The sequence below is a fragment of the Pogoniulus pusillus genome, chromosome 14, assembly GCF_015220805.1.
Source record: "Pogoniulus pusillus isolate bPogPus1 chromosome 14, bPogPus1.pri, whole genome shotgun sequence".
NCBI classification, from domain to species: domain Eukaryota; kingdom Metazoa; phylum Chordata; class Aves; order Piciformes; family Lybiidae; genus Pogoniulus; species Pogoniulus pusillus.
In genome coordinates this window covers 5,334,486-5,361,882 of record NC_087277.1, presented here as the reverse complement: position 1 = coordinate 5,361,882, position 27,397 = coordinate 5,334,486, and the positions used below count along the sequence as shown (strand labels likewise).

The 27,397-nt window shown below is 38.0% G+C and overlaps 1 protein-coding gene across 1 annotated transcript in view; it reads left to right on the top strand.

Annotated features, from left to right (window-relative positions):
* The window catches only part of CSMD3 (CUB and Sushi multiple domains 3), a 483,827-nt gene that overhangs the window by 387,481 nt on the left and 68,949 nt on the right, over positions 1-27,397 (top strand). The window contains exons 40-50 of the mRNA XM_064154172.1: positions 727-796; positions 2,445-2,561; positions 4,922-5,131; positions 9,424-9,612; positions 14,389-14,566; positions 15,955-16,100; positions 18,484-18,564; positions 20,598-20,711; positions 24,752-24,940; positions 25,355-25,501; positions 26,256-26,444. Coding sequence (XP_064010242.1) covers positions 727-796; positions 2,445-2,561; positions 4,922-5,131; positions 9,424-9,612; positions 14,389-14,566; positions 15,955-16,100; positions 18,484-18,564; positions 20,598-20,711; positions 24,752-24,940; positions 25,355-25,501; positions 26,256-26,444 — 1,630 coding nt within the window. The remainder of the gene's footprint in view (positions 1-726; positions 797-2,444; positions 2,562-4,921; positions 5,132-9,423; positions 9,613-14,388; positions 14,567-15,954; positions 16,101-18,483; positions 18,565-20,597; positions 20,712-24,751; positions 24,941-25,354; positions 25,502-26,255; positions 26,445-27,397) is intronic.

The following is a 27,397-nucleotide window of genomic DNA, read 5'->3' as shown; positions in this document are numbered from 1 at the left end:
AATAAGACCTTAAGTTTCTAGACCCTTGGCTTACACTCTGGCCAGTATTATAGAATTCAACTAAATACTGTTATTTTGATAGAAATAATATTGAAGATATAGATACAGTTGTCTGGTTGACTGCCAGTCATAGAGTCTTCTGTGTTATAATGAGGTATGATAAAACTCACATAGTTAGCTTTATATACTTTGATGATGCTTTCAGTTACAGTATCACTTAAACAAGACCTTAAGTTTCTAGACCCTTGGCTTACACTCTGGCCAGTATTATAGAATTCAACTAAATACTGTTATACTGATAGAAATAATATTGAAGATATAGACATGATTCTCTGGTTGGCTGCCAGTCATAAAGTCTTCTGTGTTATAATGAAGTATGATAAAATTCACATAATTAGCTTTATATACTTTGATGATGCTTTCAGTTACAGTATCACTTAAATAAGACCTTAAGTTTCTAGACCCTTGGCTTACACGAAGGCAAATATTACAGAATTCAGCTGAATACTGTTATGTTGCTAGAAATAATATTGAAGGTGTAGACACAATTCTCTGGTTAGCTGCCAGTCATGGAGTCTTCTGTGTTGTAATGAAGTATGATAAAATTGATGCTATTAGCTTTATATACTTTGATGATGCTTTCAATTACAACATATTTTTTTGTTGATATTCTAATCATGTGTCTTATATTTTTCATGTGAATTAGCAAATATTGTGTCATTTTAGGGTCATTCACATATCACCTGTATGCCTGGACCAGTAAGAAGATGGAATTATCCTATTCCAATATGTTTAGGTATGTTCAGCATGAATTTTCTTAAATATGCCAAAATGAGAAAGCCAGAAAACTCAAAAATAAGAGATACATATAGGGGGAAGAACAATGACAACTAGAAGAACTGAAGAACTTTAACAAAAGTGAAAATAGTCAGACTCAAGACTTTCAAAGTACACTTCACCCTTATTTTGGCAAAGTTTTTCAAAGAAGAAAGAATGAAATATGTTCTAGTCAGAATCTGCCATCAATTCACTAGCAGTGATGAGCCCTCCAGAGGCCCTTACAAACATAGTTATTTATGAATCATTTCTACAGCAAAGAGATGACTATTATAGAAAATACTAAACCAGAAATAGCATTGCAGCTTCATCTCTAATAAGATCAACAGAAGGCATGTCTGCTCAATTTAAGAAGATACATCAGTTTTCAAATTAAGCTGCATCTATAACCACATTAATATTATTGTAAGAAGAACTAGAATCCTGCCAGGAGCCCAAATGAAACATCTGCTGAGAATTTAGATTTATTATATTCTTGTATAATGACTAAATGTGGAGCTTGTCAACCACTTCCTATCTAAATTCTTCTTCCATTAATAGAAATGCTTTTTTGTTTGGGTTCCCTAACTGTAAAAAAATTATCTCTTTGTAATCTTAAGTGTATGGAAAGCAGGATGCTGCAGATCTCATTAAAGATTTTCTACTTTGCTTTTCTTCAAGACAGATTATGTATCCTCTTGAGCTGCTTCACATAATCCTGTTCTTAATCCTGTGAGGCATTAAAACCCTCCTGTGAGGTACTGAGCTCCTTCAGCTTAGAATTTATAAATATTCAATGAGATTCAGATATCCTTAAGAATGTTTTAAGTGTTAGTCTCCAGTTTCTATCATTATGCATTATGCATCTATCATTATGCATTAAGGTGCACGCTATGATAATTGCAGTGCTCTGTGGTCAATTCTGAAGACAAAGATGCTGCACTGAATTTTTGGGAGGGTTATTTTCCTTTATTTTTCTTTCTTTTCAATTGTGTTTCAAAGCATGTAGGAACTGTTCATTGGACAAAACTGTTAAACAGACCTTTATTTACCATAAATAAGATCTTTAAATCTAATATTGAAGTGTAAGTTACTTTATTCACTGATGACATGCCTGAACAAAAATAAAATTAGGTTCAAATCTGGACTTAGTTCAATTTCTGGAACACATTTTTAGAACAGCAGGATACAAATGCAGCTTTTAAAAGGCCTTCTTAAATATCTTTGAGTACAAAATCGTTTAAAAATGCATTGTTGTCTTATATTATTCAGACACTCCTTTACAAACCAATGTGGAATGTTTGGCGCTGCTCTGAGCTGATGTGAGCCACTTTGTTTGCAAGGGTAGTTCACAGAGACAGAGTACAGAATAAACATCTCTTTTCTTTTTCCAGGTGCATGTGCTGCCCCCAAACTAAAACCTAGTCAATGCAGAGTAAATATTTACATCTCCTTGTAAAATACTTTGTTGCATATATTTAGTGTTAAAGGAATGTCTGTGTATTTTTGAAACATAAATTTAGTGGTTATTGTATTATTAATGTTGGAAGATCTTCAGTGTTCTGGATTATTTTTGATCTTGGTGTACTCCTTTAGTAAACTGTCTTTGACTTTTCTTCTTTCTGCAGCACAATGTGGTGGTGGCATGTCAGATTTCAGTGGAGTGATCCTCAGCCCTGGGTTTCCTGGCAACTATCCCAGCAGTCTGGATTGTACATGGACAATAAAGCTGCCTATTGGGTTTGGTATGTTCATATATTAATGTTGTTGAGGTTTTTATGCAGTCAAATCACTGAATCAATTTTAACATATTGATATAGTTATCCCTGGAAAAACAAATAGAGCAATTAAAAGTCCTTTTGAAAGTTTATCTCTCAAAGTTATCAAAGCCTTAAAAGAAAGGTGTGGAATAGGAAAGCTACAAGGTTCTTGATTTTTCATTTAGCATGTATCACAGTTTTTTGGTAGAGACAAGGGTGTTTAATTAGGATTAAGTATGACTTTCTAACTGAACAGATTTGATTTCTCTTTGTGACATCATAAACCCAACCAAAAGTAAATAGCTATCACAAGTATTTTAAACCCTCAGTATGGATTGAGAATCATTTGTTGAGAATGTGTTGTCACTATTCAGATATCTCACGAAGGCATTGAGAGTCTGTGCTGTTATTTCTGATAGTTATGGTTAGATTTTGTATATAAATATATGAAATACTCATCCAAGAGGGGTGTCCAGACTGGAAAAGTCTAAAAAACAGAAATCAGAAGCAAACAAAGGCAGGTGCTGCAGGCTGAGAACAGGTTTTAAACTTTGGAAAAATGATGTTTTTCAGGAACTGGTAGTGAAGGATGGTAGAGAAAAAGAATGATGGGCAAAACTGAATCAGAGCACATTTTATATTGCACTAAGTGAATGAAAGAGTGAAAAAAAAAAATAGCATGAGCTGGCATTTATTAATGACAGCTTGAACTTTGGACAAGTATTTGTTTCACAAGATGATATAAAAGGCCAAGACTACAAATATCAGAGAAAGAGAAAGATTTGGATCTATCTGGATTCTTTGCGTAGGAGATATTTGGAAGCCTGACAAAATAAATGAACACATAAAGCAGACTCTTTCTTGTCATAATGCAGACTATCTACAGGTAAAGAGAGACAAAAGTCAAGGTAACAGTGATTTAATTATGCACTAACCTTTTTTCCTGTAGCATATAAAATGTTACATGCCTCAGAAAACCATTCATAAACTTTACATGATATCTAGGGAGAAAGCTCTCAAAGACAGTGACAAGCACTCTTTAACTATTACAGTTACAAAATTATTCATGACTTTTCAATAATTAATCTAACATTATCTCTTTTCCTTTTGATTTTATGTGAAATGATGTTGATTGTCTTTGCCAGAAACACCAATGGGACTCAGTCATCTCCTTAGCAAAAGTACTCCGTTACCATTCCATCATTACAGTAACTCCAGGCAAAACAGAAATTCTACTTTGTTTTAACTTACCTTAAAAAATAGATAAACAGGAAAATATTTATAGAGCCTTGTAACTACTCAGCTGCTGAGCATTTCTTCTTGTCTCACCACACAATCATTGTAATACATCATCTGGTTAGGATGGGTAATATTGCTAATGGGTAGTATGATACCTTCCTGTTCTTTACCGAATTAAATAGTCAGAAATTTCTGCCAGCAAGATCATCTTATGACACAGTGTTAATTAAATAATTGAACTGCATGTTTGGTGATGCTCCTGGAAGTTGTGGTTGTATTTTCTTGGCAACCCATCAGTTAATGTGACTGACAAGTGTTGTCTCTTGTCATTGGCTCCATGTTTGCTTTGTCATGTCCATGTCTTTGGATATTTTGTTGCTTTCCATTTCTGTTGTTGTTCTAATTGATAGGATATCCCTTGTTAGATAAGCTCATATTTCCATTCTTGACCTCATCAGTTAGTTGGACTGACCAGATTTGGTTCTCACCACTGACTCTCTCAGGTTTGTGTCCTTGAATGTTCTTGTTGATGGCTTCTTCTGTTTCTCATTTTAATTTGCTTCACTGAAAAAAAGTCCTTGAGTAGGTACCCTTAATGAAGTAGATGCCCTCCTTCCATGTACCTTTACAATACACATAATCCTTATCATATGCATATTTTTTTACTGTGTTTCATTATTTAAATACATATTAATATATATAAGCTGGTAGAGATCAGTTTATATACAACTGAAATACAGCAATCTATGTGATAAAATTCTGTCTCTTTTAATTTAACTAAATTAAATCTGTTCAAAACTGAAATTTGTCCTAAGCACACAAAGAACAAGCTTTGCCAAAAGTGGCATGTAAATAACCTATAACAGATCAGTGTCTTAGATGGTATTGATATTTCAGTGTCAGCATTTCTTACCTTGCCAGACATTTGGAATTAGTAATGCTTGAGGACAAAGAGTGCTTTAAACTGAATTCTGTGCATTGCCTCTGGGAGAGTAACACGTGCATGTCCACATTGTTTTCTGGTATCATCAGTGTAAGATGGACATATGTGTTTTTCCCTCCTGGTATTGATATTGGTACTTTTATTTACTGATGCTGTTTTCCAGGTGTCCATTTGCAGTTTGTGAATTTCTCAACGGAGACCATACATGATTATTTAGAAGTTAGGAGTGGATCTACGGAAACTAGCAGTGTTATTGGGAGACTAAGTGGCCCTCAACTACCAGCCTCTCTGTTCAGCACAACTCATGAAACCAGTTTATACTTTCACAGTGATTACTCACAGAACAAACAAGGGTTTCATATTGTATACCAAGGTGAGATTTTGACATTTTTATGTAAGAACAAGGTGGTTGTTAACAGTTATTTCCCTTTTTGGCATTCCTGAAAGATAAAGATGAAATAAATGATGGTTTTTATTTGTAACCAAACTGTTATGTATCAAACAGAAGAATGCAGAAAAATAAAATGAGAAAGGAGAGATAAATTTATGTTCTCTCTGAAAGGCAGTTCAAATGTTTGCAACCAAGTAATTTTGCATGCCTGGGTTTGGCTGGAATATTAATTCACATTATACAGCTTACCAAGTAAGTATCTCTATTGTAGACCTTTTGTAAGCATATGGGAATCTCAGTTTTGTGTCTTGGATTCTGGAAGGGGAAGGTCCAAATATTTTAGAGTACTGGAACCTTGTGGGCTGGCAAAAAATAATGCTAGCTCAGAAAACTCCGAACGTGTTTTATTTCCTAGTTGCCTGTATCGATGGAAGGTTCTTGTTCTGTTCTACCCAAACAGGTCATGCTGGGTGGGTGAAGACTGCAAGATCATAGTTTTATTTACATAAGTGCAGATTAATTTAAAAGGGATTAGGTGCTCTCTGCTCACCAGAAAAAAAAAAGGTCAAAGGTATATTTTAAACATATTTTCATGATATGAGTAACATCAAAGAGTTTTACTGTAGAGAAATTTCCTATTACTCTTTCAATAGTAATAAGTCCAAATTGGCTTGAACTCTACGTAACATTCTGGAATTAAGCCTCTGTAGAAAGTGTTAGCATTTAAAGGAAAAGTCACTTGATGACTTTTAAATTGCCTGGTAAGATTTTACTCACTTCTCATTTGGTATATGTCACAATTTGTAGTAGTAACAGAAGCTTAAAATCGTCTGCTTAAGAGGGCAGCAAAAGACTGAAGAGTGCGTGTGCTATTACTGATATTAATAGCAGTAGTAGTAATCAATTTGGAGATTTATTCCTCCAAGAATTTAATTTTTAAAGTTCCTCTTTATTTTTTTTTTTGCTAACCACATAACAGAAAGCAGTTTCTTTCAAATGGATACAGTGTATGGTCTTCTGATTTTGCAGATTTTGCGTAGCATATAAAATGTTCACAGTCCTGTAATAGGAAGTCAGTGTTTCAAATCTTGGAAAAGACCATAAAGATATGAGAGAAGCTTATTTTCAGATCTCATTTGTTTGCTCTAAAATCTTTGATATTCATAGTTCATTACAGAGTCCTTTAATTCTTCCAAGAAAACCAAGCAAAATTCTAGATGGATAGATTTTTCTCTCCTTTAAGCATAAAAATGTAGAAACAGAAAACCACTATGGTATTTCAAAACAGCAAAGAGAAAGCTACTCAGCAGCACAGAAGTCTAGCTGGCTTCTTTTGTACTCCTCCCTGAAGATTCTTAATTAAACTGCTGTGGGGTTTTATGCCACTTCTTTATTCAGTCTCTCCAATGTCTTTAATGGGTTTTGTGAACTTCAGTCATATCACACCCAATCTCTTTCCCAAGGAACCATGTTTAGCCATGTGTTCAGTAATGTTATTCATCATTACAGGCAGTATCCTAATACCAAGTATACAGGTTAGATTCACTCATCTGATAGGTTTTCCTTGGGAAATCACCACACCTCTAGATCAGATCTTGAAATTATCTGGTACGTATCTCGGTTCAACATCTCTTCTGGGTGAAAACAGTGTGCTCCTGTTCCTTTGCCTTGCCTACTTAGTGCAGTACTTTTCTGTCTATCTCAAACTGTTCTAGTGCCTTAGATCTAAGTAATACAAGCACAGGGAGGTAGTTGGGGGCCCATCCCTGGAGGTGTTTAAGGCCAGGCTGGATGAGGCTGTGGGCAGCCTGATCTAGGATAGGGTGTCCCAGCCTATGGCAGGGGTGTTGGAACTACATGACCCTTGTAGTCCCTTCCAACCCTGACTGATTCTATGATTCACAAGACCAGGTTTCTTAGAACCTTGTTGAGCCTCACCTTGAATATCTCCAGGGACAGGACCTCAACTGCCTCCCTGGCAACCTGTTCCAGTGTTCTGGGTGAAGTCTTATCAGAGCAGATTGAATTGCAGAATCACTCTGATCTGCTGGCCGTGCTTATTTTCCTGCAGCTCCTGGTACAGTTTGCATTCTGGGCTGCAAGCATACACTGTTAGCTCATCTGCAAAGTAAAACAAAAAAAGGTTTTGATCTGTGAGCATCAGTGGCATGGCCCAGCTGATCCCACTGGATTACCATGCTCTGAGGAGCAGAAATCCAGTGAGATTCATTGCATCTTCTCACCCACCCACTCTCCAAGTCCCCTGAGCCTCCATCACACTAAATCCTCTGTGGCCTGGCTGCTCTAAGATGCTCGGGAGATGATCTTGATTTCCTGGCTGGTCAGTTCTGGTGGCAGGGTAGCCCCACGAGGGTCTGGGATGTGAGACCTGGATCTGTCTGTTGCAGAAATAGTTTCCATGTTAAATTCTGCAACTGGCATTCCTCTGGTCAACACCTGAGGGGTAAACATAGCAGCAAGATAAACCACTGAGAAGGTCCCAGCTACCAAGCAAAGGCTGCAAATATAATGCTCCTTCTCAACCTCAGTGACAATGTCAGGATCCAGCACTTCACCAAACCACATGACATGGGGATGGAGAAGCTGACTGTATCTGTCCTCCTCACACTGAGGAAGGCCTTCAAATGGAATCGAGGCATCTTTTGTTTCAGGATCTTGAGCCCTTTTCCCAACCAACACAGGGTATGTCAGACTCTTGTAATTCACATCTGCTTCTTGCTTAAGATATCAAATATTTTTTTAGTGATCAGCTAAGACATTGTCTGTGAGACTTTTTTTTCAAATGAGTTTTGCTCTATTTTCTATTTAAATTGAACCTGCTATGTTTTATGATTATTTTTTGAAAGACAGGCTTTGATTATTTAAATGTCAGTCTTTAGTAGCTTCTTTAAATTCCCTACTGAGTCACACAGACATTTTTCTGAAACACTGTTGTGATTTTTATTCTGAATAATAGAAGTTCTTTTACTTTTAAAGTCGTGGCAGTTTCCAATAACTTAGTTTTTGTGTAATTTCTTTTCCAGAATGTTCTTCTGATGTAGAATGAATTACTCTGATTGTTGCCTTCATAGAACTTAAGACATATATGATGCTTAACTTTTAAAACTCATGTTCTGTTAAAAAGCTTTTATTTGTGTTGGGGAGGGGAAAAATTAATTGATGCGAGATATTGTTTATTAATGTTGCTATTCAGAACTCTCACCACCCCTGACCACTAATTTTTAATAATATTTCAGTTCTTACACAGTCATGGAAACTTTTTATGGATAATATCTGCATCTAGCAATAACGAGCAAAATATAGAAACATTAATTGAACTGCAAGAGAAGGTTCCCACAGTCCAATGCCACTTGTGGTCAATATGCTGCTTGCCCACAAGATGGGCTCAAGCTCTTTCTGCTTTATGGCAGAAGGCAATGGAGAATTACAAAGAGGCATTTGAGCATTTACTCACCAATTATTATTACCTGACTCACGGGAGTTAGCCACAGTCCAGACAGTGCCCAAATGCTTTCAGGGGACTCTGTCTTGTCAGACATTGAGACTTAGATCTTCCTGGCTTCTGGGAAAAGAGGCAGACAATCTCTGACCTTGTCTCCTGGCTTCTCTAAGCAGGACTTTCAGGTGCAGAGGCAGATGTGGTGCAGTCTCAGCACGGTGTCACGCTGGCCACACAGGCCGATCGCCTGCAGGCATCCAGGGTCTGCTCCTGGTAACTGGCGGCAGTGGAGTTTAGCAGCAAACAATACGGAACTTGGCAATTGAATCAGGCAATGGCAGAGCACGGCTGAGTACAGCAGAGAGAGCAGGGGAGCAAAGCAGGGGAGCAAAAGCACATTGTTCACCTGCCTATCTCCTTTTATCAGTGTGGGCTGAGATTAATTGCCCTTTGGACAGTAGCCAATAGCCAATCAGGATGGCAGTTAGCCAAACCTTACCATGTTAGGCAAAGCCATAGGCTCACTGTTACCCAAATCTGGGAAAAGCAGAGGCCTTGCACTAGGCAGGCACAGGCTAAGTGTGTGTACCTTGTTTACCACAGGACCCTGGGCAGGCCAGACTCAGTGGCTCAAGGTTCTTTTGTGTCCGCTTCCCACACTTGCCTCTCCGGTGGAGCAGAAAAACATGCCTGGGCAAGGCAGGACATGTACAAGCCTATTTTGGACCTATCAAGCCTACCACAACAATTTGTGAAGTAATGAGAGGCTGTATTTTACTCTTTTTGTTCCATTATCTTTATTTATTTATTTCAGCATATCAGCTGCAAAGCTGTCCTGATCCTCGACCGTTTCGCAATGGTTTTGTTATTGGGAATGACTTCACTGTAGGACAAACAATTTCATTTGAGTGTTTTCCTGGTTACACATTAATTGGAAATTCAGCTCTCACTTGTCTTCATGGCATCAGCCGTAACTGGAATCATCCACTGCCCAGATGTGAAGGTATGTTCTTGATGACATAGGAACTCTTCATTATTTGTGAGTCTCCCTAAGGACTGTGAACTAAGATTGTTTCAGCTTTTCAATTTATAGACACCTGTCTTTTTACATTATGGTCCTGCAGATCAAGTGTTCACTTGTGCATATGAAAACATTTACAGAGAAGCTGAAATGTTTCATGGAAATATGAAATTTATCTGGGATAATAAGTTTATTTTCAGAAGGTTAGGCTTAAGGTCTGCAGTGTGGGCACCTGTGCTGGTTTTTAATCTAACCGACACTACAACAAAGACTGTGCATTACATCAAGAGAAAAGTATTCAAGAGTTGATTTTCCAAATTTAGCCACTTATGTTCTGTCTTCCCAGTTAAAGAGAAATATCTAACATGGCATAAAGTGCAGTTGTCCTCCAGTCAGTCCTTACTACATGTATTGTTTTGTATGAGACTTTTTAAAACCATATCTATTTTTAACCTTTTGCATATTTTTACACTGAGATGCTAGCAAGAAGTAAGCAGATTGTGATGGTTTGGGTTTTACCCACACACACCCCTTATGAAATCACCCAGTCTAGACTCAGCTGAGCCAGAAAATTAGAATGAAGCTTTATATTTACAGCTTAGCACAATGTACAAGCAGATATTTACAATATCTATAACAATAGACAAGTTAAAAAGCAATACAGAAATGCAACAGCCCTCCCAGAAACCAGAGTCCCCAGGAGAGGCTCCCAACCACCCTTCCACCTCCTTTCCATCCCTCTACCTTACCCCAGACTTTGTCTTATGTTCAAGGTGAGTTTGGAGGCTTGGCCAGGGGAGTTAGGAAGCAGATGGATTAGTCACACAGACAGCAAGTTAGGGAGAGAAGTGTAGGCAGCCAGAGCCCAAGAGCAACTCTGTTATCTACATTTATGTTCTTGGTTTTGTACATCTCAGCAAGCCTATGAGTGAAGTAGACATCACCATTGTTTCCTTTTCACAGCCTATGATCTAATTCTTCTCACCAAAATATCCCAGCTAGACTCAAAGTAGCACACAGATGCAAGGAACTGTAGCTTCTACATAGCTGAAATTTTAACAAGATGGAATGAATGTATATGCTGATCCTGTGGAGGTATTTATCTTAGCCCTAACTATGCTGAAATGAGCCTGTAGTTAAGCAGCAGGCCAAAGGTCTGTCCTCCAGTGTCATCAGACTGAAACAGAAAATGGTGGTAACACAGAAATCTCTTAGAAAATTGTCTGTACACAGCAAAATCTGTGCACTGAGGACTGAATTTTCTTCAGTCTGAAATAGCTGCCTGCCTCTGGAACATCTAGGTATGTCACAACTGTGTCAACATTGAGGCACCAATGGTAGGTTCCTAGAGAAGTACAGATACAGTGATGCTACTTCATATTCAGAACTGTCATCCCCAAATTCTGCACTACTGAGATCAAAAGATCTGTACAGAGCAATTAAGTTACTGACAGCAAAGTTCTCTGTGTGCCTAAACATAGATATCCACAAGCATGAGATCTGCACAAGGTTTTGAATACTCACTTTCATATATCATCAAGGTTCCACAGTTTCAGGAGGAGTATTCGAGACCTGAGATGAAAGTCTTATGTCTCCATATTGAATTGTAACAAGCTCAACATAAAGAATGGAAGGCTCAATATTGAGCATGCCAAAGGGGAATATCTGAGGAAACTCATGAAATAAAGGCAAAGCACCTTAGTTTCTGGATTTTTTGCATTATGCTCTGAATTACCTACCTAAATTTAGATACTTAGATGCTTCTGCTACTCAGAATTCCTTATGGGGTCACTGAGCCACAGGCATTTCAGGGGGATGTGGCAGCTGAATTAAGACATATCCAATACTGAATTCATAAGGAGAAGCCACATCCTGTGAAAGAGAGATGACAGCTACAATGTCTTTTGAAAGTGAAAGAAGTTAATTCATCACAATTGAATTCATCATGCATTTTCTGGATCCTGGGGGAATAGGAAAAGTACATGTCTTAACTGCCAGGCAGCTCAGTTTTTCTCTGTTGCTTACTTCTAGCTGTATTTTCTGTGCCTCAGAATCAAGACAACTAATTTACTGAAAGGAGTGATACTGTTCCTTTGAATTTCATTCCTGGAATGAATAATTTAATTAGTAAATTCTAAGATGTCTGAAGTGTCTACCTGTTCAGAGTATTAGTTTTGATGAAGTTCCCAAACAGTGAATAGAAGTTCTTTGTTTCTCCTTAATGTGATATGAAAAGGTGCAGATAAAATTCAACCTGATTTGTAACGCAGATCTAGCATGTGAGCTGTGCTGCATGATTAGAGACTGCCAAGATAACTCAAATCCAAGGGAAAAAAAAACCAAAACAACCCCCCCTAAACAAACTACATTTGGTTTGGTGAAAATATTTACCATAGTATTTTTAGTAAAGAGTTTTTGACTTTTTTTGTGTGCTACTGATATTTTTGAGTTGGTTTTGGTTGATTGGTTTTCTCTACTGTCGAAGTAAAAAGCTGGTTAGGTATTTTCTAGTTGTACTTGATTTGATTTGAGACAAAGACCTTGTGTTCAAAAGCACTAAAAGGAATTGGGTTTTCTTTGTATGTGGCTAGTGTCTGAAATAGGTATGCTTAAATCTATATCCATTTAAATACCTTTATTGTAAGGCAACATTAGACTAAGGCTTGTTTAATGCTGCAGGCTTCTTGAAGCAGACAGTCTGAATCAAATCTCACTAAATGTGGTTGCTCTTTAAGCACTTTTATTTTCTTATCCTTGCATCCTTATGCACTGTAAATTCCTCTAACCTGTGCTAAGCACCAGCTAACCTGTCTGACCCTTATTTACTGATCTCCCTCAGCTTCATCCTTTTGGAATCTATTCCCTCTCCTTTTCCAAGAAATCTCATTACCTGACAGTTATCAGACCATGCCTTCACTCCCCTAAGACCTTACTGCAAAATCAATTCTGTCTGCTCTGCTCAAAACCCTCGAGACTTTGAAGCTAAAAGCTGGAGAAAAACAATATACCTGCTGTTGAGTCAGAATGGGTGAGGTGTGACTCTGAAAGTCTCTTTGCTCTGTAGTTCAGCCCCAAAGTGTATATGCCTTATCTAAATACAAGCAACACAATCCCTGTATGTCAAACTTGTATTTCCAGTAAGTTCTTTTCTCGTTAGAGTGGCTGCCACAGCAGGAGGCTGTGCTGCCATTCAGTGAGACTTGGACAGGCTGGAGGGTTGGGCAGGAAGGAATTTAATTAAATTCCTCAAGTCTTGCACCTGGGAAAGAACAACCCCAGGTAGCAGTATAGGTTGAGACTGACCTGTTGAAAGGCAGTGAAAGGGAAAAGGATTGGGGGTTCCTAATGGATGGGAGATTGACCATGGGCCAGCAATGTGCTCTTGCAGCCAATGCCATTCTGGAGTGTATTAGAAGGGCTGTGGTTAGTAGGTCAAAAGAGGTCCTCCTGCCCCTCTGCTTTGCCCTGGTGAGACCACATATGGGATACTGTGTCCAGTTCTGGGCCCCACAGTTCAAGAAGGACGTAGAGCTGCTTGAGAGTGTCCAGTGCAGAGCCACAAAGATTATGAACATCTTTCTTAGGAGGAGAGCTTGAGGGAGCTGGGGCTGAGCTGCTTGGAGAAGAGGAAACTGAGAGGTCTCATCAACATTTATAAATATGTAAAGGCTGAGTGGCAGGAGGCTGGAGCCAGGCTCTGCTGGGTAATGCCCAATGACAGGACAAAGAGCAATGGGTGGAAGTTGAGGCATAGGAAGTTTCATGTAAACATGAGGAGGATTTTTTTCCTGTGAGGGTGACAGAGCACTGGAACAAGCTGCCCAGGGGGGTTGTAGAGCCCCCCTCTCTGGAGATACTGAAAACCCACTTGGATGTGTTTCTGTGTGATCTGCTGTAGATGATCCTTCTCTGGCAGGGAGGTTGGACTGGGTGAACTTTGGAGGTCTCTTCCAGCCCCTGACATTCTGTGATTCAGTGATATCTTAGGGAGTGTGGGTTGCCCCTTTTGGGTGGAATGAAGAGAAGTGTATGCAAAGTAAAACAAATCATACCATTTTAGCTTTTGCTTAGTTTTTCAGAACTAGGCTTCTCTAGCATAATTTCTTTTCTGTGATAACAGGGTGGTCTAAAATTCAACATGAGTCTGAATGCATACTTATGCAAGTCCAAAAGCTTTATAGTCAGTCTTGCATTGTATGACATCTAAAATGTGCATGCTGGAACAAGAATTATAGAAAGGACTTACTTTATCTAGTAGAAGGAAATGCAGAGTTGCAGTTCATACTATTATGTACAATATTTCAAATTCCCCACTAATTTCCACCCCCATGCATCCTCCATCAACTTAACATATCTCTTTTCTAGCCTCATAATTGTGGTTTTCTACCTTCCTGTGACAATGAATTGAAGTGATTGAAGTATTTTGCTGCAAATTTGTGGCTGTCAGTTACATAAATCTGTAATAATTGATTTTCAGTTGTGCTGGGAATGACTGATTCTAATGTCTAAATATTTCTTTAAATCCAGTTCTGTGGGTATTTATGACATCCAAATTACTTTTTTTGTCCCTTTCTTCCCCCCTTTCTTTTCATATTTGGCCAATAATACCAAAACAGACTTTGGGCTCCACAAAAAGCTCATTAAAATCTGTTTTCTGTACACAGCAATGTTTTTGCATTTTCTGGTTATAGTGTACCAAATGTGTTTAAATGTGCAAGAAACACCTGAAATCTTTCAAAAACTAATATTTCCTTCTAGCCCTATGTGGTGGAAATATAACTGCAATGAATGGCACCATATACTCTCCAGGATACCCTGATGAATATCCAAACTTTCAAGACTGCTTCTGGCTTGTAAGAGTGCCACCTGGTAATGGAATCTACATCAATTTCACAGTTCTCCAAACAGAGCCAATATATGATTTCATAACTGTCTGGTAAGAAAATACTTTCCATGGTTTATTTTGTTTTTTAACCTTCATGTGAAGAAACATAGCAGGCATATATTAAAGAATATATTTGTGATTTGTCCCTGCACACTGGTATTCTCTTTAAGGTAAATGAGTGATTTGCAGTAATCCATGTTTTCCAATGCACCTTACTCTCTGGATACCACTGCATATGAAGTTTCATAGTCCTTGTCTTAAGAATTCAAAAACATTAGCAGTGTGCTTCAGTTTCTCAATGAAGAAAATTTGAAGTTATACTGTGGCAGCTTATCAGCAACTAAAAGAAGCAGTACTTAGAAAAAAAAGAGATAATAAGAAGTTCATGTGTATTACAATGTTTCACAGTGTTAATGAAAGAAGCCACAGCAATACTTTCTGTGTTTCTTCCAAGCTGGCTTCTTTTGAGCTGTTAAGGGTACATAAATTTAAGTTCTTCACAGAGAGAGTGATTTATCATTGGAATGGGCTGCCCAGGGAGGTGGAGTTGCCATCCCTGGAGGTGTTCAAGAAAAGCCTGGATGAGGCACTTAGTGCTGTGGTCTTGTTGATTGGACAGGGCTGGGTGCTAGGTTGGACTGGATGATCTTGGTGGTCTCTTCCAATCTGGTTGATTCTATGATAAAAGGAGAGGCTATATTTGTGTTTGACTGTGAGGAACAAAACCAAAAATGTAGAGGTATCTGAAAACAAATTGTATCCTCTATACACCTGAATCAATACCTAGCACAAATCTTTTCAGAGAATGAAGCTCCCATTTTCTTATTTGCAAAGCTGCTAAAGGCAGGAGGCTGTGACCAACTCTAACAACACTTACGGCAATCTTGAAATTGTTACCAGTGAGTCTCCTAAACATTTCAACAGTGTAATGAGTAGAGAATAAGCATTTTGGGTTTATTGGAGACAATATTCACTTTTTGTCTTAAAAAAAAAAAAAAATTAAAAATAGTATTAATCTCTTAATTTTCCTAGAAATGACCAAATTGCAATATCTGGGAGAGGTGAGCACCATTAGATTTTTTAATTTTCCAATAGCTGTAGACTGATGAAAGCAAAGATTACAAGAAGTAAACAATTTATGTCAGGAAGATGAAGCACAATTACAAATTCAATCATTTTGTGCTTGTGGCTGTTTTTATTTAAAAATCAGAATATTGCTTCCAAAAGTACATTGTGATGAACCTCTAGGCTATACTGCTTGTTGTATTGTGATCCACATAGAGGATTTCAGAAGACTTTCAGCCCTTAATGTCTGCTTTATCTGATTTTATATGATTCATGACTTTAGAGGACTCTCAATAAATTTTCCTACTTATATTGAATTTGAGAGGAATTAAATTAGTTATTTGGGATAAAAAATATCTTTTTGTTTTTCTTAGGGATGGACCAGACCAAACTTCTCCTCAGATTGGTCAGTTTAGTGGCAACACTGCCCTAGAATCAGTCTATAGCACTTCCAACCAGATTTTGATCAAGTTCCACAGTGACTTTACTACCAGTGGCTTCTTTGTACTTAGTTACCATGGTAAGTGTGCCAAATTACACTGTTACCCCATCTGTGCTGGTTACTGCAAGAAGAAAACTTATGAAATGGATTAATTACTTTTTGTAAGCAGAGTTTCTATTACTGACTGACCACAACTAGGGTTGTGCAAAAAGACTAATATGAGCAATGAATCTAAGCACTGTGAAGAGACATGAAAAGGTAGCATCAAGCCCCTGCAGTTCAAGGTGCTCATCTTCCCACTGCTTACAATGCTTCTAAAATTCCTTTGTCATCTGCATATTTGTGAGAGCCATTACATTTCTTGTAGACACTTGAATACTTTGAAGAAAATACTGTTGTTCTAGAGATTTGAATTGTGCTGAACTGTAGTGTGTAGTTAAGGTTAAACTACCCTTAAATTAAATGGTGGCTGAATGAAAATGAAGAAATATTAACACACCAAATTTGACCTCCTTTTGTACTCGTGCAAACCTTCCATAGCCAAGTGTGCTCTTGCATTTCTATTGTTACAAGGAAAGAGACTCAGAAGCAGGAGTATTTTTAGCTGCTCTGTGAATGCCTAATGGACAGATCATTCCAGGAAACAGGGACAGACCACAGTCTGGTTTTTGGAGCCAGATCATAGTCTGGGGACTAGAAAGCTTGATTTTTGACTTAGTAAAGACCAAGGTGAATACAGACAGAAGTGGGTAGATTAAAGGACCTTTAAGCAAGACAAGGTAAAGCAAACAAACAAGATTTAAATCCCACAACAAGGACAGAAAAAGAAAAGTAGCAGCAACAACACTTAAATTGATTATGGAGTGTATACTCCAGTAGCCTTAGGCAGAGGGGACTTAGAATTTTCTTTTCAAGTTAGAACATGTAGAAGTTTGTGAAACAGAAATGGACTTTCATCTGAAGGTCATATGAACTGATACATCTTGATGTATGTGAATATATAAGTGTAGTACCAAACACATTAAAATGACCATATCTAGTAATAAAGTGTGTCTAAATAACTCGATGTCCTTCTATTTGTTTCTTTTGTTATGGTGGAATTGTCATTCTACAACTGTGGGGTCTAATTTGTAAGTAAGTGGGAACCTGTGCAGCACAAATGATTATTCATGAAGAAACTTAAACCTTTTTTTATTCAGTGCTGTGAGATAAATAAATCTCACAGCACCCTTAAGCCCTTAAGTCTGTGGTCCTTCTTACCAGCTACATATAATTCATAGCAATAAAGACAAGGCAGTGAGACAAGTCAAGATTGTTTAAAATAGATAATTTGGGGATTAGAATGAGGTATAGTCCTAAATGGGAGACATTTGAGATTAATTTATTGAGTCTATTTAAAAATGATCTTGTTGACTTGAAAAAAAAAGAAACAGGCAAGTAGTACAACTATTCATTGTTTAATTGGTGTGGTTTATTTCAAATTACTTCATCTTGAGGAAGGATGTTAGCTTGCTGACTCACTGATTTAATTGCCTCTTCATTATGTGATCAACAGAAAAGCAGTGAAGTAGGAAGGTGTCAGATACAGGTAACTTGATAGCAACAAAAGTTCTTACCTGGACAAAATACACAGTTTGCAAATGACAAAAATTTGATTCATTTGATTAGTAAAGTATCCAAGCACAGGAAGTACAACTGAGGCTGAATCATCAAGTGCCATAAGTGCATCATGTTTCCTAGCTAATGTGAGATGCTATAAAACAATGCTATCTGAAAAGGTAATTATCAGTGAAAAGCAGACATGCTTGACTCATTGATCAACCTCAGTGTACACCTGAAAATGCAGAAGACTCTGCTGTCGATATAATTACCTCGGTGTAATTTCTTTGGCTGGATTTCTGTCCTAATTGCATTCAGACCAAAGGGAATTTTTTCCTGTCTCCAAACACAGGCCCATCCTCATAAGGTCTCCATAAAATAATAAAGCTGTGTAGCTTTTGCATACTTAGCACACTGGTCTTTTCTTATCATTTTTTTTTACCTGACTACTTTGCCTGGCTGTTGTATGCATGTGTTAAAACTCAGAAAGTTATTTCATGTAAGACTTCAAACGAGAAGTTTGAAAGCAAAATTATTCTCTGGCTCTATCTTGAGATGTGTTCCCCAACTATCCATCTACTGGGAAATTTCACATTCGAAATGTTTCTGTCCATCAGTTGTGCTGCCTCTGGGTAGAATCTTTTGGGTTCTAAACCTCATTTTTATTACAAAGTTTCAAAGTGAAAGAGTTCAGCAGTAAAATAGTACTTCTGAAGAGGTTTCTTTTGTTGAAATCAAATAACTAATAGAGAACACAGATGCAACTGCCAATTTTTTTATTCATTAATTATGGTGTTCTTATGCTTCCTGTTTTGTTAACTAAGTATGGGAATGTCACCTGTGCTTTTTTTCCTGCTTATAGCCTACCAGCTCCGGGTCTGCCAGCCTCCAACCAGTATACCGAATGCTGAAATTCTAACCGAGGACGATGAATTTGAAATAGGTAATATCAGAGAAAATGCAAGCAGTGTTTCAAACACAAGGACTGCTAGGGACAGAAATGTAGTGCTTTTCAGGATGCAAATTCCATATGTAATATTTCACATTTATATTTGAAAGCAATTTTTTTGAAGAAGTCATTCCTTTTTTCTGTGCTGTCTGAATTCATCTGTTTCAGAGATCATGTAGAAGTAGCAGAGAAACTCCTTTTTTGTTATCTTCAATTTAAAATATTTTTTTCATAATATACTCCACACTGGTGAGACTCCACCTGGAGTACTGCACCCAGTTCTGGAGCCACTTTTACAAGAGGAATATGGATGTGCTAGAACACGTCCAGAGAAGGGTCCCGAGGGTGGGCGCTGGGGTTGCTTAGCCTGGAGAAGAGGAGGCTCAGAGCAGACCTCATTGCTGTCTACAACTACCTAAAGGGAGGTTGTAGGCAGGTGGCAACCTGCAACAGAACAAGGGGACACAGTCTTGAGTTGTGCAGGGGAAGTATAGGCTGAATGTTAGGAGGAAGTTCGTCCCAGAGAGAGTGATTTGCTATTGGAATGGGCTGCCCAGGGAGGTGGTAGTGTTGCCATCCCTGGAGGTGTTCAAGAAAAGACTGGATGAGGCACTTAGTGACATGATGCAATTGACTGGACAGGGATGGGTGCTGGGTTGGACTGGATGGTCTTGGAGGTCTCTTCCAACCTGGTTGATTCTATGATGATCAGAGAGTTGGAGCACCTCTCTTATGAGGACTGGGGGAGTTGGAGCTGTTCAGTCTGCAGAGGAAAAAGCTCCCATGTGACCTTATTGTGGCCTTCCAGGATCTTAAAGGTGACTACAAGAAAGCTGGGGAAGGACTTTTTAGGATGTCAAGTGGTGATAGAATTAGGGGGAACGGAACCAATCTAGAAATAGGTATGTTCAGACTGTATGTGAGGAGGAAGTTCTTCAGCATGAGGATGGTGAGACCCTGGAATGGGTTGCCCAGGGAGGTGGTAGAAACTCCATCCCTGGAGGTGTTTAAAGCCAGGCTGGATGAGGCTCTAGACAGCCTGATCTAGTGTGTCGTGTCCCTGGCCATGGCAGGGGGGTTGGAACTTGATGATCCTCATGATCACTTCCAACCCTGACTGATTCTATGATATAAAACATTTTCTTATACCAAAATAAACAACCAACCAACCCACAAACCCCCTATATAGGCAGTGACATAGGAGAATCTGAGAAGAGGATGATATCCTGATCTTCTAAGGCTTGTTAAAACTATTAGCCACATATATATATTAAAAAAATACTTATCTGACCAGATGTCTGATCAGCTAATTTTACACACATGCTAGAAAAAAAACCCAAACCCACCAAAAAACAATTTAGTAAGAAGGAGGAAAGGCCTTTTCTTTTGTTTTCTACTGTGTAATTTGAACCAAGAAGAACTGCTGAGATACACAAAATTTCAATGTTATTGGTAGATGCAACTATATGAATTTTTAATTTCTTAATTTATTCTTGTCTTCACCATGCCAAATTTGGACAATCCAATTGCTGTTTTGTTGCGTTTGGTTTGTTTTGCTTGATTGGGTTCTTCTTTGTTTTGTTTGATTGGTTTTTGCTTTGCTTTGGATTGTTTGTTTCTTTGTTGGTTTTTTATTCTCCCTATAGGATCGTGTGGGTCACTAACCTGATCTTATGTCATTATTTAACTTCATAATCATTAGCCAAACATTTACGTAGCTTACAACTTTGGGGACACATGATTGACACAGCATCAGTCAATCTCAGACAAATTAGTGAACTCTCCAGCTAATAGTGTGTTGTAAAACAGTGATAGATGAAGCATCATGTGCAGCACAATGCTCATTTGCTACATTTCTTTAGACCAATCAAAGTTGTTGATGCCAGAGGTCATTTAGGCCATTATATATGGCTGCAAGAAACATCATTAATCAATAATGTTTTCAAGGCTAAAAGTTTTAGTTAATTGGTTTGTTTAATGTTCCTTTTGTTTGTTTGTGTTTTGTCTTGTTTCATTTTCCCCCACAGGAGACATAATAAGATACCAGTGTCAACCAGGCTTCACATTAGTTGGCAATGAGATTCTGACCTGTCGACTGGGCGAAAGGCTTCAGATGGATGGAGCACCACCTACCTGTCAAGGTTTTGTCTTGTCTTTCTTCTCCTCTTGCCAGTCCAGCTGAATGCTGGTTCCTTAAATACATTCCACTGATTCTTTACATAAGACAGCACATTTGAAATATTTCAATCTTTTTGATGGTATTCCCAATATTCTCATGCTGTTGTGGTGAATATCTGTTGAATATTAATGCAAAAAAATAGCAATATTTCAGTTAATTTGATGAGTTTATAAGAGAGGACAACTGCTTTACTTTGCAACAAGTACTTTCCAATTTCTTTTTTTGTTGGTTTCTTTTTAATGACCCAAAAATTAATAAAAATAATTAAAATTAATTTAAAACTCCTGGAGAGCAGCCAGGAAGAAAGGGATCTGGGAGTACTGGTAGATAGTAGGCTGAACATGAGCCAGCAGTGTGCCCAGGTGGCCAAGAGAGCCAATGATATCCTGGCCTGTATCAGGAACAGTGTGGCCAGTAGGACAAGGGAGGTTATTCTTTCCCTGTACTCAGTACTCAAGGGGTGGACCAGCTTTGTGTCCAGTTCTGGGCTCCTCTGGACTGGATGATCTTGGAGGTCTCCTCCAACCTGGTTGAGGAACAGTGTGGCCAGTAGGATGAGGGAGGATATTTTGCCCCTGTACTCAACACTGGTCAGGCCACACCTTGAGTCCTGTGTCCAGTTCTGGGCTCCTCAATTCAAGAGAGATGTTGAGGTGCTGGAAGGTGTCCAGAGAAGGGCGAAGAAGCTGGTGAAAGGTCTGGAGCACAAACCCTATGAGGAGAGGCTGAGGGAGCTGGGGTTGTTTAGCCTGGAGAAGAGGAGGCTCAGGGGTGACCTTATTGCTGTCTACAGCTACCTGAAGGGAGTTTGTAGCCAGGTGGGGGTTGATCTCTTCTCCCAGACAACCAGCAACAGAACAAGAGGACACAGTCTCAAGTTGTGCCAGGGGACGTACAGTCTGGATGTTAGGAGAAAGTTCATCCCAGAGAGAGTAATTGGCATTGGAATTGGCTGCCCAGGGAGGTGCTGGAGTCACCGTCCCTGTGAAGACCATAATATTGGCTTTCAGTGCAAATTCACTCTGAATGGAGAGCTGTAGCACTACCTTGTAATGGCCAAAATAAGATTATAGTCACACCAACCTCTAACATCACATTTTAAATCAGTCTTTATTAAGTTGGCATTCTGTAAGTTGTGCTAAAATAGAGGTTTTCCATCATTTTTGAAGCACATGTGAGAGTTTTATTTCATAATGAACTATTTAGAGAACTAATGAAGATCATCCCTGCACATGATTTATAAAAAAAAAAAAAATTAGTCTCTTTAAAGTTTCTGTGATGTGCCCAAGTTTGTGTTTTCTTATTATTTTACCCATTTATTTCCAGAAAGATAAATATGAAAATACAGTTCTGACATGTTACATATATCACACAATCACAGGATATTAGGGGTTGGAAGGGACCCAAAGAGATCATCTAATCCACTCCCCCTGCCACAGCAGGACCATAGATAAGACATTTCAACTTTCAAGGGAGAAAAAAAAGCTAACACACACACACAAAAAAAAAAACCCAACCAAACAAAAACACACACAAAACCCCTCATGGCTGCATAAAAGTGTAATTTATGGAAACAAAAGCAACTCTGAATCCTGCCAGTTGTTGTGATATGCCTTCATGATCCATCTACTCCTGAGCTTAATATTCTAATGTCAACTGCAAGATTAAAACACTTTCCCAAATCAGTCATAATAACACAGCTGATTTACATTTGTATTAAATGAAAAATGCTGCCATCTGGGTTTCCACCAATCAGATGTTCCTGCTTGGTTTTTTTTTCCCCAGCAATTTTAATTAATTAGCATATCTATAAAACACTCATGATGAAAGATTTATTTGCAAATAGTAAATTAATTCTGAATAAATCTACTACTTTTACAAGTAAAGCCTTCATATTTAACTGTTTCGTAGTAAAAGTGCAAAGTGGTGCACAATTTAATTGTTAGAGATTTCAACATCAGTGCACTGATACTTAGAACTTAATTATGACTATAATGTTCAACCCAGTTTTTGGCTGGGAGTTGAAAAATTACTGTCTTGTACCCTTTTCTTGTGGTCCTGAAGATCTGAAAGGGTCAACTACTACTGCTGAATATCCTATTTCCCTCTGATTTTATCCACAAAATTCAAAACAATACTTGTCAGTGCAAAATGATCCTGAATTGTCATTTTAAAATAACTACAACCCTGATCATTTCTGAAAATTCATGCATTCATTTAGGTATAAATGTGCCTAGGAAGAGCTTCCAACATTCCAATTTAAACTCCTAACTTAGCAGACTCATGGTATTTAATGTCTGGAAAACTATAGTAACTTCTATCCACTGCTTTGTATGTTAAAATGATTTAGGCAGGACAAATATAGACACATGTGTTGATCCTGAGGCTCCTTGTCCTATCCTAGTGAGCAAGTGAGCAGAGCCTGTACCCCCTTCTTGACTAGCCCTCAGATACCTATAAGCATTGATTAAATCCCCTCTCAGTCTATACTTCTCCAGACAAATAAGTCTGAAGTTCCTCAGCCTCTCCTCATAAGCCATGCCCTCCAGTCCCCTAATCATCCTTGTAGCCCTTTGCTGGACCCTCTCCAGCAGATCCCTGTCCCTCTTAAATTGGGGAGCCCAAAACTGAGTGCAGTATTCAAGATGAGGTCTCACCAGGGCAGAGTAGAGGGGAAGGAGAACCTCCCTTGATCCGCTGGACACACTCTTCTTAATACACCCCAAGATCCCATTGGCCTTCTTGGCCACAAGGGCACATTGCTGTGCTATAGTTAACTTGTTATCCACCAGGACTCCCAGGTCCCTCTCCACAGGACTGCTCTCCAGCAGATCACCTCCCAGCCTCCCATAGCAGCTAAAGCTGCTATGTTTTTCCAGCACAACTGTAAGGGGAAAATTACTAACTTCAGAATATGATGTGGAGCATAAGAAAAACTAATTCTTTAGAGTAAAGTGAAGATATGGTAATACCTGCTAAATAAGCCAGCAAGGATGCAGCAGGTGTCCTCTTTTATCCCTGCATGAAACACTTTCATGTTGTGTGGTCTAGCCTCTCCCAGCAATATATTTCAGAAAGGGCAAAGCATGTTCTCTTTCTTATTTCCCAGAGTTAAGTCTGGGGAAAAGGCTGCCAGCAATTAAGAACTTTAGATTTGTATAATTTCTTCTTTAGCTAACTTCCATCTACTCATCAGAATACTGATGTGTCTGGGTGTTAGAAAAAGGAATCGATCCAATTGTCTTAGCTCAGGAGTTCCTAGAAATGTGAATGTAGAATCATCAATTTCTCATATGCAGATTTAATTAAAATAAAGGGCTAGGGCTGGGTGCTAGGTTGGCCTGGATGATCTTGGAGGTCTCTTCCAACCTAGTTAATTCTATGATTCTATATTTACATGTGGTGAAGGAAAAGTAGAATTTCAGGTGGGTTTATTTGCATGTGAAGGTAATAACCTAGCATTTTCTAATGTTTCTATGAAATCTAAAAAGCAAGTAGCTGGGTTAGCAGAAGCCATCTTGTCTGATTAGTCCTACTCATCAATAACATGTTGATCTGAAGCATGTCTTTTATATTCTAGACTAAAAGCATCATATCTGAATAGCATTTACACTGTGTGTAGGTACATCTATATTCTTGGAACTCGACTAAAGAGCTCAAAACTTAGTTTGTGGCAGAGGTAGCTTACTCTTTCTTTCAGTCTGTCAACTGAAAAAAAAATGTCTTTTAATTTAAGAGTTCTCCTGGAATTATTGCTTGCAGTAGCAGTAATCTGAGGGGGAGAAATAAATTTATTGTTCACCTTTTAAACAAGGCAACAATTTAGTGCACAGCCTATAAGACTGTTTTAAAAAGTGTAATGAAGGGATAAATTCTGAAGGTTGCAGGGTTTATTCTCAAGATAAAGATTATTTTTGGTTTAAACTCAGGAAAATCTTACAATCACATCAAATAGAAATAGTGAGCTTCAGATTTTTTTTTACCAGTCTTTCTGTTTTCCAGTGCTCTGTCCAGCCAACGAGATGCGTCTGGATTCAACAGGAGTAATACTGAGCCCTGGATATCCTGACAGCTATCCAAATCTCCAGATGTGTGCATGGACCATTACTGTGGAAAAGGGTTATAATATCAGCATGTTCTTCGAATTCTTCCAGACAGAAAAGGAATTTGATATACTTGAGGTGTTTGATGGTAACTATAGGATGCACAACTTTGGATTATATTTGTTCTCTATGTGTTTTTCTATAATGCATCTGTGCAATCAGTGCTTTTTATGCAAACCAATGTTTGCCAGTATAAAAAAATACTAAGTAAGAAATTATTTGCATTTTTGTGTTAAAAAGAACTGTTGTATTACTGTGTTGCAATATTGCAATGCAAAAATTGTGTGTAGAAATATTTATTTCTGAAAAAAAAAAAGTGCTCTAGTCTATAATATGCAATATCCACTTCCATTTTAAATTCAGAATAGTTTCCCATTTTCTTGTGTGATGCTTTTAATGTCTATTAATTGTCTTTGTAAAATTTATTGTATGTTTTCTTTTAAACTTTGTAACTCCCTTTGGGTTTTTTGTTTGTTTGTCTTTTCTTCTTTCTAACATCAAGGACCAAATAGTCACAGCCCATTGCTCATTTCTCTCAGTGGGGACTATTCATCTTCTCTAAATATAACCAGCAATGGCCATGAAGTATTTCTCCGGTGGTCAGCAGATCATGGCACCAATAAAAAAGGTTTCAGGATAAGATACATAGGTATGTAAATCTAACTTTATTTAATATGCATAAAATTTCATCATGAAACATTTATTTGTGTGAAAAGGGCAATGCAAGCTATAATTTCTAACATTAATTGCCAGACTGAAAGGAAATGCATAAACAAATATGTATCTTAAATTTGCTACCAGGTCGTAACTGCCTTTTGCACCATTCCTGTGGTAGGGTAGCTAAAATCGAGTGAATTTGTACTCAAAGACACATTGAACAAGTGAGCTTAAAGAAGGGTGTGTGTAATGACAGTAAAGTAGGTAAGCAATCTTTAATGTCAAACACTTAATGTATCTAAATCCTTTCAGACTATAACAACTATAGTGCTTGAAGATTGTTTTGCTCTCACAAAGATTTCTGAATTCTGGTGGTGGTGAGGTTTTGTTTGGTTTGAAATGATACTGCTGAAATGTCTACAATTGCAATAAATGTCATCATCAACTCTAGTTCTCTAGCTTACTTGGGTGAAAAAAGGCAAGTATTAATAAAACCTGTTACATAATTGATTTATGACTGCATTTCCTTTGAGGCTGCTAAAATCTGGAGCACCTCTAAATCCCTCTTCTTTCCTATTTATACTTAGCTAAATTGCTTGAAACATGCAGAAAAATGAAACAACATTTAGTGACACTTTCTCAGCTTGTTATCAGTTAAGTGTCCACTGAAGTCAACATGAATTTGTCAAGGATTGTCATCTGGATTCTAAATGCATCTTTTGTTTCTTCAATATTCATGTTTAAAGCCCTCTACTGTAGTACTCCAGAGTCCCCTCCGCACGGTTTCATTGTCAGTCAGACAGGTGGACAGCTCAACAGTATGGTTCGCTGGGCTTGCGATCGAGGGTTTCGGCTCATTGGGAAAAGCACTGCTGTATGCAGGAAGTCTCCACATGGTTATTACTCATGGGATGTTCCAGTACCAGCTTGTCAAGGTAAATTCTTTCATTCTAAACCAATGCACCCTAAGAAACTTTCTTTTTCTACTGTGAGCCACCACTTTTCTGAAGAGCAGATGATTTTGTCTCTGCCCAGTCAAACTCACAGAAGCTAATTTGTTCTTATAAAGAACACTTCAGCAGAATTCACTGGCAGTAAAAGAAGTTAATAAAAAAAAATCCATGTGGTGGAAAATAAATACCTTGGCTATTTCAGATATAAATACCTTGGTTATTTCAGATATAATAAAGACCACTTTGGTCACGTGTCTTCATTTTAGTGTCATGAAGGCTTAGTTTCTTTCTTTGGTCATATTAGGTGACAGTACACCTTTGTCCAGTATTTAGTAGGAAGTGGAAGATGGACATTCTGGTTCAGTTAACCTGTTACTTTTTATCCCTCTAGGATCATACCTCTTGAAGATAGAATTCAATAACTCTTTGAGGGCCTTCACTGTCCTCTAATCTCTGTTTTCTTATCTTCTTCAAAATGTTTGTCTCTAGTTACCAGCAGATACTATGATAGCCCTAACATAGATATTTTTTATGGTTATCCAGACAGGTTGATCATATTAATAATGTTCTGTGATCTTGGCCTGTAAAACAAAAAAAGATGTTGTGTTCAGTTTCTTTTTATGGTGCTTGAGGTATATTTTAACAGTGTTCTGCAACTTGTGACAGCAGTAGTGCATTACCTGTGTCTCTGCTGTGGTTATTAGCTGCGATACAGTGCTACATTGTTCTTATACTGTTCATGAACCATCTCTGTCTTATGTTAGATCAACTCACAACAGGAGAGAAAATTAATTACCTTTTTTTTTTTATCAGCTATTTATATATAGTATGAGTGGCTTAATTTTTCTTATCTCTGTGTAGGCAGGAGAGGTGATTTCTTAGGGTTTGAGATGGCACTTTCAGGTTAAATACTGTAGAGTTAAGTGCTAAGTCCT